The following is a 15,981-nucleotide window of genomic DNA, read 5'->3' as shown; positions in this document are numbered from 1 at the left end:
TCTACTGACGTATTACCAGGCTACTTGGTGTCTGTGAGCAGAGAAATCAGCTGTGTTTTCCACTTCCCACAAGTGATGATAATAGAGATGAAGTAATTGTCAGTTGGTGAACACCCTTCAAAGATATTAGTGATGAGGGTTATGGATCCAATTACAAACCCATCTTTCTGCTTCCACAAATAAAGTAAATGAAGCCATGCTGATTACTACACATTAGCATCAGAAGGCAGAAGCTGGGAAGAGGTGAGCTGTTCCAGTCTCTAGGGAAGCACTTTAAGGCAGTCTGAGTGATATACACACTTCCTCTGATTTCAGGGTATTTAGAATAATTTATATGCATAGCCCTTCAAATGAGAACAACTCAAGCAATTGCAGCAATGGAATTTTTAAGGGGAAGGTGACTTAATGAAGACTATCAAATATCTAGAAAATGTCAGTATAACAAAGTATCCCAGTGCATGAAACAGGAAAGGAAGCCACGCCCTCCATCCCCTGCCCCCACCCCTTCCCAGAGTGCCTTGGTTAATGCCAAGTGACAATCCAGGTGACTGAAATATGGATACCAAATGCTGGCATTTGCCTTTGGGAGGGGAACAGCATACAACTCTCTGATATCTCCAGCACTCCTACAAGACTTTGTGAATGCAGGGGTATAAGCACATGTGCCTCAGGGATGTGCACCTAGGTGTGTACATACATGTACACATGTGGAAACCGGAGACCATCATCAGTAAGACCACTCCAGTGTTCCCCACATTATATTTTTGAGCAGGTTCTCTTGCTGAATCTGGAGCTCATTAATTCAATTAACTAAATGAACTCCAGGGAGCTGTTTCCTCCTCCCCAATTGCAGAGTTTACAGACATGCATCACCCCCCTCCCCCCACAGACTCTGAAGCCTGTGGATGTGGCTGAAGTCAACAGGGGTGTGAGGGAGAGGGGAGCTGGACCCTTAGCCCCAGCTGCTGCATTGCTGGACTTCAGATGACGGCTCTGATAACCGTGTCACAGAGAGAAAGGTGCTACTAAGAAAAGGTGGGCAGTAAGTCAGACATACTGCTTCTCCTGAACTTGCCTTCACGATCCTTCCACCCAGTCCCATTTCATTCCACTTCCCCCTTTGTGCATTTTTATTGCTTCTGCTAACTATGAACTTGGAGGTGACACAAACGGCTGTAAGTCAGACTCTCAGATGCTCAGTGAGTGGTATTTGGTGCTTACTAAAAGGATTTAAATCTAACACAGCCAAGCTTGTTTTTTCTCATTTTACTTTTATTATTTTGGAAATTTTCTTTGAAAAACAGAGAGAGAACTCATGAGTACCCATATTTGTGCGTTTTCTATTAATTAAATATCCAAGGCAATATGCATAAACAGTTCAATGTGCATAAACAATTGGATATATCCAACTGAATATGCGTGAACAGCTGAGTGCACAGACACACAAGCACAACTGAACATGCATAAAGAATTGCATATGAAGAAACAACCAAACATGAATAAACTAATACACAGCAAATAATTGGAAGTAATGCTAGCAGTATGCATAGCATTTATTAGCTACTACATCTTAATGCTATGGCCAAGCAAATACTTGACAGGCAGTAACTGAAGAAAGGGTTTATTTTGGCTCAGGGTTTGAGTGTCCAGTCCAGTAGGGAAGGCATGGTGGCTGGAGCAGCTTGCAGCTGTAGCAGCAGAAACACGAAACTACTTGCTCACATCTGGATGCTTCAAGAAACAGAGACAGGACGGGAAGTAGGGAAGGCTATAAAGCCTCAAAGTCCACCTGCTAACAGATCTACTTCCTCTAGCGAGGCCTCACTTCCCACGGGTGCTACACCTCCCCAAACAGCGCCACCACCTGGAGACTGAGTGTTCAAAGCCACACAAGCCTGTGAAAAACCCTTCACATCAAAACACAATCTAACACAAATGTAAACATGTGGTTTGGGGGAACACGGCAAATGTGACAATGCTAAAACAGTCTATCCCGGATGCAGGGGAGGCAGATGCCAGTTTGAAACAGTAAACACAACTCCAGGAGATGACAGCCCATTGGCTCAAGAGAAAGGTGACCTCATTGGCCCAAATAAGAAAAATGCTCCTCAAGAGGGAAGACAATACAAAGCCCTGTCTACTGTCTACACCCAGCTAAATAAAAAGACTGGCTAAGAGTGACCTATGAGATGAAAATAAGCCATCAGTACCGGGTGAGCAAGATCCCTGCCTGCCCAGTGCAAAGTGCTTCTATTCCATCAAACACCATCAACACCCACACATGCTGTCATGAGTTCTGTATCTACTGCTGCAAGGCACCACGCTTGGTGTGGGGCTGGGGAAGAAAAGAGAAAAGGTATCTTGTCAGCATTAAAGGATGCTAATGTTAGACTCTGAGGACAGGAATTCAGGAATTACCACTAATTTTGACCACAGTAACGATAACAATAGAAAAAGTCTGCCTTCAGATTTTATTATTATATGTAAACTACCACATCCCAAGCCTGAGAGCATATCACTTCCTAGCCACTTCTTCATGCTTCATTCATGTGCTTGACATTTCTTAAGTGATTATGACTGGTTATCACAACGATGTCCACTTGATCCCAGTTACTATAGCCTTTGTCATAAATAGGTCTAAGTGGATGTGGTGGAGATTCCTATGCCGAGTCCTGAGAGCAACACCAGACTCTAGAACCTTCTCGTGGGAGCAGATCTTTCTGCCTCAACCACCTCTTCCCTCACTCCTGATGCCCACATGCAAACATCTTGAACTTTTCCCACTTCAACACAGCATCTTTATAGCAGTTTCTCATCTCCCTCTCCTTCCAGAATTCACTTCCTCGGCAGCTTCCTGATTTATCTTTTCATCTCAGCAGCTAGCATAACACCCGACTTGAGTAGTTATTGAAATCAATAGCCACTACCTTGTGATAAATGAACCCAAAATGAACTGAATGGGATGGATACTCATAGCTGATTGGGATAGATCAGCATTTGGATCTCATTTTCTCCCTGTAGATACACTGAGCTCATGCCATTCAGAAGCCACTAAATGGCACCTTGTAAGGGTTTCCTGTCCATTTCATGTACTTTCATTTTTCTCCCTGAGATTCAGCTTCAGTTGTAAATCCTCGGAGAAAGTCCTCCAGATGGCCCCATCTCCAGCAGTCTCATTCCCAGCTTTACCACACCCTGCTCAGCACCAGTGTATGGTTGATATCATGGCCTGCTAATTGTCACATGTTTGTCTCTTCTGCTGTGCCTAGTCCAAGTGCAAATTGTCCCAGAACTGATCTGTCATCAGTACTACCCTGGAAGACTGTGTCATGGTGCCTGGCAGACAGATAGCTTGCTCATCTACACAACTCAGTGATTGAGGAATGTGGGCCCTAGGTTTGACCTGTGGTGAGCTATGGCTCCTGGCTGCTCTTAGCTTGGTTGGCCTGCTCCATGTCTTTACATTTTTAAATGAGTTGTCAACTTTTAAAGATGAGATTTCACAATTTTTTTAAAAAAATAAAAATTCAGGCTTCTTCTGAAGTTCTGGAAGGAGTAGAAAGAACACCAGGTCTGGGATCCCAACTGGTGAGCTGGCAGAGGCACATACCAGCACCTTGCTTGAGAGAGGAGCATCAGGCCTCCCAGGTCTACCCTGACTCAGATCGCTCACACACATGTAAGCCTTGGGCTGGTCTATATTCTGGCCTTGATCTCTTCTCCAGAAGCTTCCACTCCCTGCATTCCTGCACAGAGCTACAATGGCCTCTCCATCAAAACTCAGACTGTGCCTTCTGGGATGAGTCAGAACTGGAACCTACCATCTCAGCCCAGCATGGTGGCACACATGTGATCCAAACGACTGGAAACCTGACACAGGAAGATTAGTACAAGCCCCAGACCAGCCATGGTTGTAGAGTGAGATCTTAGTTTTTAAAATCAAAGACCAAGAAAAGCATCTTCTCATCTATGTATGATGACAGTAGAGAACTACGTGGTTAAATACAAAAGTGGGATTCATTATGTATTCATTGAAACCCCAGGGGAGTGTCTAAGAGATTTAGCTGACAGACAAAAAGAGTATCAAAATCCCGAAAGCCCAATGAATTGGAAAATAGATATAATCAATATGATAGATGAATGGTTATGAATGGTTTAATCCTTAATTAAAATTCTATAAGACAAAGGAGACCTAATAAAAGATAAATATACTTGCAAGCAATTCATAGGAGAAATACAAGCAATCAAAGAACCAAAGAATGCACAGACAGATGGTCCATTTCAAAAGCTCCTCAAAGCAGCATGGCTCAACCTGTGGGTCATGACCCCTTTGGGAGTCAAATGACCCTTCTACAGCGGCTGCCTGAGATCATCAGAAAACACAGATATTTACATTACGATTCATAACAGTAGCAAGATAACAGTTATGAGGTAGCAATGAAAATAATTTTATGGTTGGGGCCACCACAACGGGAGGACCTGTATGAAAGGGTTGCAGCGTGAGGAAGACTGGGAGCCACTGCAAAGGAAGTGACTACAAGTGAGATCTCCATTTTCGTACTGTGCACAGATGGAGTGAACAGGAGTCTGTGGACCGAGAGCTCCAGAAACTGTCGGTTCTGCAAAGTTTTCTTTGAATGGTACTAAGTTTTGCAAAATGTATCAAGAGCCATAGAGTGGCCCCTATGGCCCAGTAATTGAATTTCTTGATTTTACCCTAGGAAAACCACCAGGACAGTGGACAAAGATTAATGTGTGAGGGCATTAATCACAGCATAATTCATAATATCAAATATATCAAAATATCAAAATATCTAAACACTTAACAATAAAGAGTGATCCAATAAATTATAGAACATTCAAATGATGTCTAATTATGCAGACATTAAAATTACATGTTCAAAGGCCATTTACTGATTCAGGAAAACACTCATGAAAAAATTGAAAGCTTGCATTTTGAGAAGATTTTCATGTAACTAATCAAAGTGACTATTATTCTTATTTTCCACTGACTTTCTGTTTAATGCATCTTCCTGGCCACAAAGCATCTAACATTTCTTCATCCATTTCTTTTATTTTGCTATGCTATTTTGTGTTTTGAGACAGGGTCTCATGCTGACACCTAGGCAGACCTAGAACTCACAGCAGTCCTCCTGCCTCAGCCTCCTGAGTTATGAGATTATCAAGGCAGGAGCCATGATGCCCTCTCCAAATACATCTTACTTCAGGAAAGAGTCAAATGGAGAAACTCAGACAACAACGAGACAGTTGTGTGGTGGAGCTAAAGAGGTGAGGCAGCTTAACGTATGGTGAACGCGTATGAAAGAGTAAGAACTGTAGTAGACGGTGGGTAGTAACTGCTTCAAAAGAAACCTCAAACAGGGACGAGATGGGGAAGAAACAAAACATGAAACAGCAAGACCAGGGCTCAGGAGAGATCGAGAGACAGGAAGAGCCAGCACATGCGGCGGAGCGGTGAAGAAATCCACAGCACAACACCGCAGAATCAAAGCTGAAGAAATTCCCTGCGTGATGTATTAATAGTTTTATGCAGATTAGACAAGACACTTACAAGAAGCATTATTTGTTTCTTGTAACACTGACCACAGGAAGGGCCCAGAGGGATGTCATGGTGGAAAAGCAGAACCACGTCCCTGCCACGAAAAGCATCAACAACAAAAACCGAAAGTCTGACAGCACCAAAATAAACCGTCTGTGCAGAAGATGATGACAGCAAAGCTGGGAGGAAGGGCAGCTTGGTTCTTGGATGACTGGGTGGTGCAGAGGCGGGCTTAAATCTGCAAGGTCATCAGCTGCCCGAGTGCCATGCTCCTGCCTCAGAGCCTGGATCCGTCCTGCACGGTTCCGCATGGCACTGCACAGCTGCTCCCCTTCTGAAGAACAGCTGGTCACTCTGTACTCATTTCATGACACCTCAGTGTAGGAGCTGTTTACACGGCAGGTTCACAAGGCGCCAGATAATATCCCAGCCCAAAGCCAGTCATGATCCGCACTCGTAAGAATCGAAAGAGCCCAACGTGAGTGAAAACTGCTAACATCTCAAGGAAAACCAGCGGCATAATTAATTCCACAAGGAAAACGACATGCTGACGGGGAACGATTTTTTGTGGCACTAAAGGGAAGACACGGGCGGCGACTATACCGACAGTTACACACACCAGCAGAATCAGAACTGAAGGAGGGTCTGCACCCGATTCTGCCCCTGCAAGCTCTCTGATTTCTAAACGGGGCCTGTTTGGACTCAGATAAATCACAAGGCTGATGCGTTCGGCAGTTCAAAACCCACTTCCTCCCTTACTCAGCTGGGACCTTCTGCCTCCGGAAGCCTGGCTTCCTTAACACAGCTACACAGCATATCCTCTGCTCCGCAAAGGACTGGAGGAGGTTTTATAAAAGCCCTCTGCAGGACCCCAGCCATTTCCGCATCGGCTGCTTCCCTAATCTCTGCAAGTTGCTTTTGACCCCTGATCGCCCTTTGAGGGCTTGAATGTCTGGCTCTTTCATCTTTGGACGCTTCTGTTCTCTCCAAGAACAGATCTGTTCTCCAGCTCGTGCCAATCAAAACCAGTGGTCTTTCTGCCGTCTTCGTTTCTCCTGCTGCCAGTTTGCCTTCTTCGTGTCTGTTCTAGTCGTGGGTTCTCCTGCCCTCTAAGACCAGCTCACGCACTTGCATTTGCTGCTCTTGGGCTTCAGTCTACTGAAACGGAACTGACCTAACCTGAATCTTGATGAACGTCTTTGATGTTCCGGTTGCCCATGCTCCTGCTGGTGTCTTGAGACTTCAAGGGTGTGGGGGTTGGTCTGGCCCCAACACCTGCAGTTCTGTTGGTGCTCGGGTGAGTTTCGGCTGACTGAGGATTTGTGCCCTAGAACAGGGCCAGGCCTGAGGCATGCAGCTGCTCACCCACGCTGAGGGGACAGCCTTCGCCAACAAGGAAAGACCAGCTTCCAGTGAAGACTCTGCAGGGGATTCTAGTCCTCTCAGAAAGACCCACTGTGGCTTGCTCTGCCCTAGTCTTCCCTGTCACCTCCCCTGATGGTGTTGCAGACTCTGAGGCGACCCTCTGCCCAGACACACACTACGTCCCTGTGTTCCTGTGTTCCTCTGGCATGCCATGGGATTTTAAAATCGGCTGGGAGTCAATTTCTTCTATTCACACTCAAGTTCATTCTCTCCTCATTCTTTCTTACTTTTCCTGACTTGAATTAACTTCTGCCACCTGACTTTTCTCTCTCTGAAATGGGACTTCCCCACATTCTGAGTCTCTGTCTTTCCACTTCCTTCAGCTCGCCTCTCGGCTTGGCTTTTGGTTCCTCAATGCCAAAAATGCCTTTCCGTCCCCACAGTTGTAACTCGACTGCCCTCGCCCTGTGGACAGACAGACTAGGAGAATCCTGCAAGTCTCAGGGTGCTGACTGTATCACAGGAGCAGCAGCCCTGAGCTGGGGCCTTCACAGTCAGAGTCCTTCCTTAAAGACAAAAACATTGTTCAAGGTTCTATCCAGTAGATGGTCATATGACGGGCACAGGAAATACCTAGAGAGCAACCTTTAAAACTAAATCTATTCAGAATCTGATGTTCTCTCCACCAATATTTATTTAATCAACAGACAAGATGAATGGGAAAGCAGACAGGAGAGACGGCAGGTGGAAGGAGGCACCTGGGAAGTCTGAGACATTTTCAAAGCCTGAACTTTGTCCCCTCAAAATGACGGGGCTATTGGAGACAAAAATCAAGCCAACATGTGCACATTTTAAGTTTTATATTTTAAATCTATCTGTGTTAGACGATGTGAGTTTCAATTTGACCATGTTTGTGAGGTTGAGCTTATCAAACAATGCTCACTAAATATTGGTACTTACAAGCCATGAAATGGAAACATCACTGAAGAAATTTAATACTTAGTTTATAGATGCTAGAAGTCCAGTGGAAAGCGCTTAGAGCTGCAAACTTAATGACCTCGATTAAGAACTTGTCAACCTATGCCTGAAGGACAGAACTCTCTCCGAATTAGCCATGGCTACGTGGTAGAACACCCCTGCCCACCTCTTCACACCCTGCCTCCTCAGCAGCTGGCCTTCCCTCCTCTCCTGAGGCTCTAAAGTGAGACACATTTTTCTTCCAGACCCAGAAGTATTCTCCCGAGCCTCTTTAACTTGTCAAAGGCTCCCTAGTGGACCCTGAATTGCATAACTGGGCATTCTGAGGACTTACTGTTTTCTCTAGCTGAAGCCAAGGAGGGCAGGTGCTGAATAAATAAGAATATCAGAAGGCAGAAATAAAGTAATAAGCCATCAGCATAAGACACAATGACCAGGAAAGCAAGATAAATGTAGATAAAAATGCGTACCTGATGGGCCAGAATGTAGATGTTGTGCCCAACGTCCTTTGGAGAAACACCGTCATCCCCGCCCTCCTCGCCCCCGTGGTCACATTCCAGGCCTTGGTTATAGGCGCTCTTCATCACATCCACCTAGCAAAAAATATTAGACAGTCAGATCAGGGTCTGCAAGGCGGCAACAACTCATCAACTGCTAGTGAGCTATAACTTAACATTGGCAAGGTTCATGGCAGACAAAACTATAAAAGCTGTAAGTGAACAAATACCACATTTTCTCCCATATCCAGACTCAAGATCTAAGTGTGTGTGCGTGTCTATCTGTAGGCTGTGAAGGTAGACGGGACCGCGAGGAGAGAGAACGAGAGCTAAGAGAAGCCGAAAGCGGGTAAGACGGGGTAACAGAATACACGTGAGATGAAAGGCAGGCATCTGAGACAGGGAGCCAGCAAAGGGGAAGACAGGATCGGCAACGTGGAGGGGACTGGGAAGAAAAAGGTATAATGAGATATCTCTCATCTTCCACTGTCAACTAGAGAGCCTAGATTTATCTGAGGGAGTTTCACTGGGGAGACTGCCTCCCTCCCTCAGATTGACCTCTGGAGCATTTTCTTTTCTTTTTCGGGAATTAACGTGGGAAGGCCGTGCTCACTGGGGGTGGGAACATCTCTAAGCAGGTCTGACCTAGGCTGTAGAAGAAAGGCCAATGAATGTGAGCCTGGGCCTGAGCCAGCAAGGAGCTTTCCTCTGTGGTTCCTGTCCTAACTTTCCTCCATGGTGGACAGACCTGAAAGTGTAAGTCAAATAAATGCTTCCCTCCCCAAGTTATATTTGGTCACGACGTTTATCACAGCAGGAGAAATCTAATGAGTACAACATATCTGTGCAAAAAATGCCATAATAAAACTAATGCTAGCTTTATATAACAGAATATATGTAACTAATAAATATATTAACAGAAAATAATTTTAGAAATATTCTTGAAAACCAGTTATTTAAATGAACATGGAATCATTTTGTGACAATGTTCCATGTTTACCTGGAACACTCTGTTTCTATCTTTGGACACTAATGCTCTGAAGTCTCCATAATTTAAGTGAATTTGGAATCCGGAGAAGCCCACTATTTATTGAGCATTCAAGAGGGAGCTGGAGACAGGGTGCTGGTCCCAGTACTGGGCACTGGAGAACCCACAGAGGGCAAGGAGAGTGTCTCTGCTCAAGGGTCATACTATCCAGCAGGGGGTGGGCGGAGCACTGTTCCCAGGATGACAGGCCTGGGGCATCTAACTCAGTTTGAGGGGGGTTCAGGAAGGAGGGAGCAGATGACAGAGTGGGTGTTAATGGAAAGGATACTCTCTTCAAAGTGAGTGCACAGAGCTTTGTCAAATGAATTCCTACTCAGTGTCCCACCTAACCAGAGGACAGGGAGTCCATAGTCCTTACTCTACCGCCCGGAGACAAGGCGCTCATTGAATAACGTGAAGCCGGACGGCCTATCTTCTCTCCCTGCCTGTCCTTCCTGACTCCATTCTTCACTGGGAATCCAGCACACGTGACTCCAGCCTCCACAGACTGCCCTGTAGCACCAGCAGCATCTCTGACATGAGGAGACTTTGTCACGGGAGCACCGAGCAGTGCCGTTTGAGCATGCTCCACGGGTATCTGGCATGCCTGAATGACATCATAGTTTGTGTGGCAGAGGCGAAAAGGAATACCGCTTTAAATAGGCACTCTGTGAAGTCACCATCTTGTCTCCCTCTGTCTCTCAGATGTCATTCATGAGAACGATTCACAAAACATGCAAACCAAATTCATCTGTGTTTTTAGGAAAGTACAAACAAAACACAGGGGCATGGTAAACCAGCTCTCCAGGCCTTCCTTCTGCACCATCACCCCTGGGTGTCCCTCCCTGGGGAACTGGCTTCCATAGCTCCTGAGGATCCCAAGATCCCAAGATCTGTGCAGACTCAAGTCCCCCTACAAACCAAAGCAATCTGCGTGTACTGTGCACATACACACACCCTCCTGTGTACTCAAAATCATCTCTAGGTCGCTTACAATATGTCACATAAGGCAAACATGTGAATCGTAGCATTGATAGGAAAAAAACAAGGTAAGAGTCTGTAAGTGTTGGTCTGTAGGCTCGGCCCACAGATTGTCAAGCTATAGCGCTGAGCCCACAATATTAACAGCCGACTGTACCCAGAAATCACTAACGTTAAGATAATTCTTTTTTTTTCTTTTTGACAAAACTCATTTGTATATAATTAAGTAGAGTGTGGAAATTTAACTAAGAATCGCGTTTAAAGTGGATAAAACTAGCAAAAGCAGGCTGAACCGGTAGCTCAGGATTAAGTATACTTCCTGCTCTTGCAGAGGACCCTAGGTCAGTTCCCAGCACCCACATCCGGGTGCTTACAACAGCCTGTAACTTTGGCTCCAGGAGATCTGACACATGTTTCTGTCCTCCAAGGGCACCATAACACACATTACATACATATACATAGACACACACATACATATAAATAAAAACAGAAAAATAATTCTAAAATAAAACCTAGTGAATCCACAGGTCCGGGTCACTTGGGCCTTCACCACCCTCCCCTGCAGAGGCCATGGTGCTCCTGCCAGGCTTGCTGGGGCAGCAGGAGAAGCTACCCCTAACAGACAGCCTGGCAAGCGTGCTTACCAGTTCTTTAGGTCTCATGTTGAAGAGAATTCTCTCTGCATTCTCGCTGTCGTGTCTGCTCTCCATGATGGCCAGCAAAAGCTTGGAGGCGTTGTTCTGGGGACAAGGGCTGGGTGAGTACACACACAATTCACACAGATCAACAACCCTCTGCATCCGTGCTGGCTGAGATCACCAGGCCCTTTTTTGTTTTCTCAATCAGGAGAAATCTGAAACTTCTTTATTTACTTTGTCTTACTAACAGAAAGTAGGATATTTTACGAGTCATAAAAGATGGGGGATATTTTTTGAGGATTTTTTTACCCCAAGACAGGGTTTCTCTGTGTAGTCCTGGATGTCCTAGAACTCACTCTGTAGCCCAGGCTGCCCTCAAACTCACAGAGATCTGCCTGACTCTTCCTCCCGAGTGCTGGGTTTAAAGGTGTGCACCACCACTGCCTGCCCAATGGGGAATATTTTAAAATTACAGGTGTTTTGATTGGAAGACTGACTAGACACTACATTAAATAGAAATATATTTTCTTCCAATGTCTTTAAAATTGGATTTCTGTGATGACATCTTAATAATACAATCAGATGAACAGGAATCTGTGACATTTTGTGGACATGATATGTATATAATTTAAAGAATAGAGTACAGCCATCTTAAAAGCAAAGTAATAATAGTAGCAGCGTATTGAAATGTTACGTAGATTTGTGAATCATCAATGAGAACAAATATATGAAGTTCTAAATTCTCAAGTTAGAAATATGAAGATTATTTCCCGGTATCTTAGTTAATTCATCACATTTATTAACATTAAGACTATTCTCTTAATAAAGCGTGAAAGCAGTATGTGTTCCTGGATGCTACCTCAGATATTGCTACTTAAGATCGCAAAGTACAAAGTAATTTTCAGTCTTAAACCAGTACCAGAGAGTCACCCCAGGAAACACTGTTACTCCATACAGACTCCTGGTAAGTGTGTGTGTGTGTGAGAGAGAGAGTGGGGGTGAAGGGATTTAAAGGCGTGTCTAAGAGACTCAGAGTCCACGTTTTTAGAATGAAATAATTAAGCCGAATCGTGTTTGGCGTAGACAGACAAAGCACTAATTGATGAGACTGTGTAAACTCTGGTTAGATTGGGTCCTACATTCTATCCAGTGCTCCCAGCTCTGCCTGATGCCACCTTTAAAAGGACGCCTAATGGTCCTGAAGTTAACAAGGGTGATGATGGGTCACACCAATGCCACAGCCACCATGAAAGATTTCAGGGCAGGAAATGGGGTTCTATTTTTTTTCCTGTTCCATTTTTGCATTTTATGAGTATTTTTAAATCCTATGAACCACTTTCATAACCTAGGTTCCAAATAATAGATGTTTAAAACATGGCTTAGGGATTAGAGGGGACGGAGAACCCTTAGAGTCACATGAGTAGACCCCACAGAATTCAGGTAACACCTTGGCGGGACGGGTGTGTTCTCAAATGAGCCGCGCTCTGCAGGGCCAATAGAACAGGACTCTAAAATGTCTCCAGTTTCTCAATGCCATCGGCTGTGTGGTGCTTTTAACCAATTTTCTTTCTAATTCTTTGTGAGAATAGAAAGAAATCTTGCCAATAGCATCCTGAACTCTGAACCAATTTAGAAGTTTAAGAACCTGGGTATACCGAAAAACCTAAATATTCCTGCTAACGGAATTTTCCTTCCAGGGGAAGCTGAATTCTTTCTAAACAAAACACAGATAAACCACCTCTCATCAAACGTGGCACTTGGCAGTCACAGGTCAGTTAAAAAAACAGAATACAGAGTGAAGGGTGAGTCATGCATCTGGGACGTCCATTAAGCCATAGATTAAATGAGTATATAAAGCATATTTAAAACTGTAGTTTGCATAATATTGCATTTAAATTACATTAAGCTATATGGCATATTTATAGTGCTATACTATATTGAAGGTATGTTACTAAAATTATGGATAACTAAGCCATCGAATCCAGGAGTCAATGTCACTAACTGATTTATTATTTAAAGGGCCTCATCTCATGTGTTCTTAAACATGCCAATGTGGGTAATTCTCATATAATATGGATAATTCTCATATAATGTGTATAATTCTCATATAATGCCTCATCTTGTAAGTATCCTTAAACTTGCCAACGTGGATACAGCTGTTCTCTTATCAGGCAAAAATAAACACAAAATCTTTAGATTTAGAGAGTATACTCACTTCAGACTTTAAGTTTAAAGCCATATTTGAGGTATTTCAAGAGAAACAAACCCAACTGTTGCTTTGGATGCACGCTGATCTATCTGACTGCCATATGTTTACATAAATTGTGCTACTGAAATAAATAAAAATGGAATGACCAGTTTTTAAAGCACTTTAATTTGAATACCTAGTATTTTGGTTCAGTAAATCAGCATTATTTAATTTTTCAAAGTAAGATCTGGATTTGTAAACAACCCGCACACCTACACTCTGTGTTAAGTTGGTGAGTCACTCAACACCTCCCCCACAGAGCCATGTGACTGACAGGCCAGATTTTAGAATTCGGCTTCTAAATAAACAAAGAGCTTCAGAGGCCAAGGCAGAGGCCTCTGGATGCTGTGTCTCCGTGAATTACAGTTAAAGCTGAATTTCAGGGAGAATGACAAACTCTTGTCAGCGTCTCCAGTTGGGTTGCATGCCACATACACCAGGTGCTCACTAACTGAAGCAAAAGCCCAAGGAACAAAGGCAGGAAGGGGAGCCTCCATCATGAAGGTGGACCAGGGTGTGGGTGGCGTTATTAGATCTTACGCACCGTAAGGATGGAAGCAGTAAATACACAAACCGAGCCCAGCACAGACTTCACAGTAGTGGATCTGTGTAAGACCACTGTATACAGACAGCAGTTTGGGTTCTCCTTGGCCACTAACTCACCTGCACAATGTTCAGCCTAATTTTCTATCAAGTTGGACAGGCCTGGCTTTACCAAAAGCAAGAGTGTGTTTAGCCATGTGATGAGCTGGTGAGCTTTGTTTATAGGTGCTGTGCACGTGTGTCTGTGCATGTGGAGGCCAGAGGACAACATCAGCAGACCCTTAGGTAGGCCGTCTCTGTGTGTGTGAGGTAGGGTCCCTCACTGGCCTACAGTTCACTGGTTATGGGGCTATGCTGGCAGACCAGAGATTCCCAGAGAGACCGCTCTTCAGCACTAAGACTAGAAGGCATAGCACCACACTGGGCTTTTTCAGATGGCTTCTGGGGACCAAACTTGAGAGCTGTCCTTTCCAAGCTATCTCCTTACAGCTCCCTGGGTTTGGTTTTAACCAGTGTAAATATTCAACACAATGATACAGCCTAAAGTAACTTATCTAATTTGAATATCGTTTCTGAGTATGTGTGATTTATGTAAATTGTTGTTGTTTTTATTTATTTATCTATTTTCATTTGAACAAAAATATTTGGATGCCATTATGCTCCTAAGTTTTGATAGAATTTTCTGGAAGTGGATACTAGGCTCAAGATAAACACTATGGTTGGGAGGTGGCTAGATTCAACTAAAATGCAGCATTCCTTTACGCTATTTAATTGTGACCACTAGATGAAATTCTCAAGCCAGGGCAGATTAAAGCCCATAAGACAGTGGGTATCAAACACTTTCCACTTCTATTTGTAATGAAAAATGGGAAATTAAAACAAGGGAGAGAAGATAAGGGGCTGCTTTAGCACCTCTAGCAGAGAACCTCACGATGCCTGCGGCCTGCGGGGGATCACATGTTCCCTGGCTCAGTGAGTGCTCTGAGCTCGTTGCCCTCTCCTGTTCCAGAGTTGAGCAGGTGATGGTGTTTTGCACAATCACTGGAAGACTCAGAATTCACTCTGCATGGGAGGTGCGTGTGGAAAGTGCCGGGGTCAGCCTACCTTCAGCTGCAACACCAGGTCCATTCTGTATTTGCCAAGAGGGTTGATGTCACTGAGAATCAGGGAGATGATGATGTCGATCCCATTCGATTCGTGAGTGGCGATGCAGGTCTAGAAAAGGAGATGTCTGTAAAACGGCATGCTGTTTGCTCGCCACACTAGAAGACCTGAAACTTTAAAATGCCAGGTACAGACAATGTTGGACAGCTTAATTAGTTTTTTGGGGGGTGGGCTCCATTAATTGACTTATACTGGTAAAAGTCTCTGGGCCCTGAATACTAACACATCATGAAAAATACCTATCTCTGACACAAAGAATTTCAGAATTTCAAAGTTGACTGGGTAAGTTAAAACTCTTCCAGTCACTACAAAAGGAGATCCTTGAACTCTGAGTTTTAAGGTACAGTAAATCTAAGAGGGCAAGAGCAAGGGAGATTTTAGGTGAATTTCACACGACTTAGAACAAAAGCAACTGTGTGTCCCGGGTGGTGGAGAAGCGCTCAGGATCCTTGAACTTGAGTATTTGTGGAGGGATGTGATTGAGCAGACTACAAAAACACCCCGAGAGAGCAATGTGCATGCTCTGAGGGCGAAGGCCCACTGCGTGTGGATTTCAAGATTTGTTTTACGGAAGCAGAGTGACCAACCCACAGGAGCCTTGACAAACTGACACCCTGGAGAGTCACACAAGAAAGGACTGCCCCAGGCTGCAGGACGGCTTGGTGTCTCATACAAGGACATTTGTGCAAGGGAAAGGTATCCCTGCCCAACCCTGACATCATGTCCTGCGGCTCCTGCTCATGAAAACCTCTGCCAAATGGACCTTCCGTGACTTTTCAGAGCATGGGGGTTATCCAGGGAGGGCAAGCTATTTTATAGCAAGTTTACTCTGAGAACTTATTTGGTTTCAGTTAAGAGCTTTCAAATTACTCAATTTCACTGTTACCACAGAGTAGGGAATTTTCTGATAGACTTTTCACAAAATGGCAAACAGTGAAAGAGATATATATCACACGCATATTTTCTACCATAGAGTTTTA

The 15,981-nt window shown here is 44.3% G+C and overlaps 1 protein-coding gene across 1 annotated transcript in view; it reads right to left on the bottom strand.

The window, feature by feature from the left end:
• Positions 1–15,981, bottom strand: part of Itpr2 (inositol 1,4,5-trisphosphate receptor type 2) — a 422,198-nt gene that overhangs the window by 109,276 nt on the left and 296,941 nt on the right. Inside the window, exons 43-45 of the mRNA XM_087903959.1 lie at positions 14,942–15,052; positions 11,053–11,148; positions 8,374–8,496 (exon numbers count right to left, since the gene is read on the bottom strand). Coding sequence (XP_087760085.1) covers positions 8,374–8,496; positions 11,053–11,148; positions 14,942–15,052 — 330 coding nt within the window. The remainder of the gene's footprint in view (positions 1–8,373; positions 8,497–11,052; positions 11,149–14,941; positions 15,053–15,981) is intronic.

The sequence above is a fragment of the Myodes glareolus genome, chromosome 3, assembly GCF_982192425.1.
Source record: "Myodes glareolus chromosome 3, mMyoGla1.1, whole genome shotgun sequence".
In the NCBI taxonomy this organism is placed as follows: domain Eukaryota; kingdom Metazoa; phylum Chordata; class Mammalia; order Rodentia; family Cricetidae; genus Myodes; species Myodes glareolus.
Note: the sequence above shows the minus strand (reverse complement) of the source record. Positions and strands in the feature narration are given on the sequence as shown.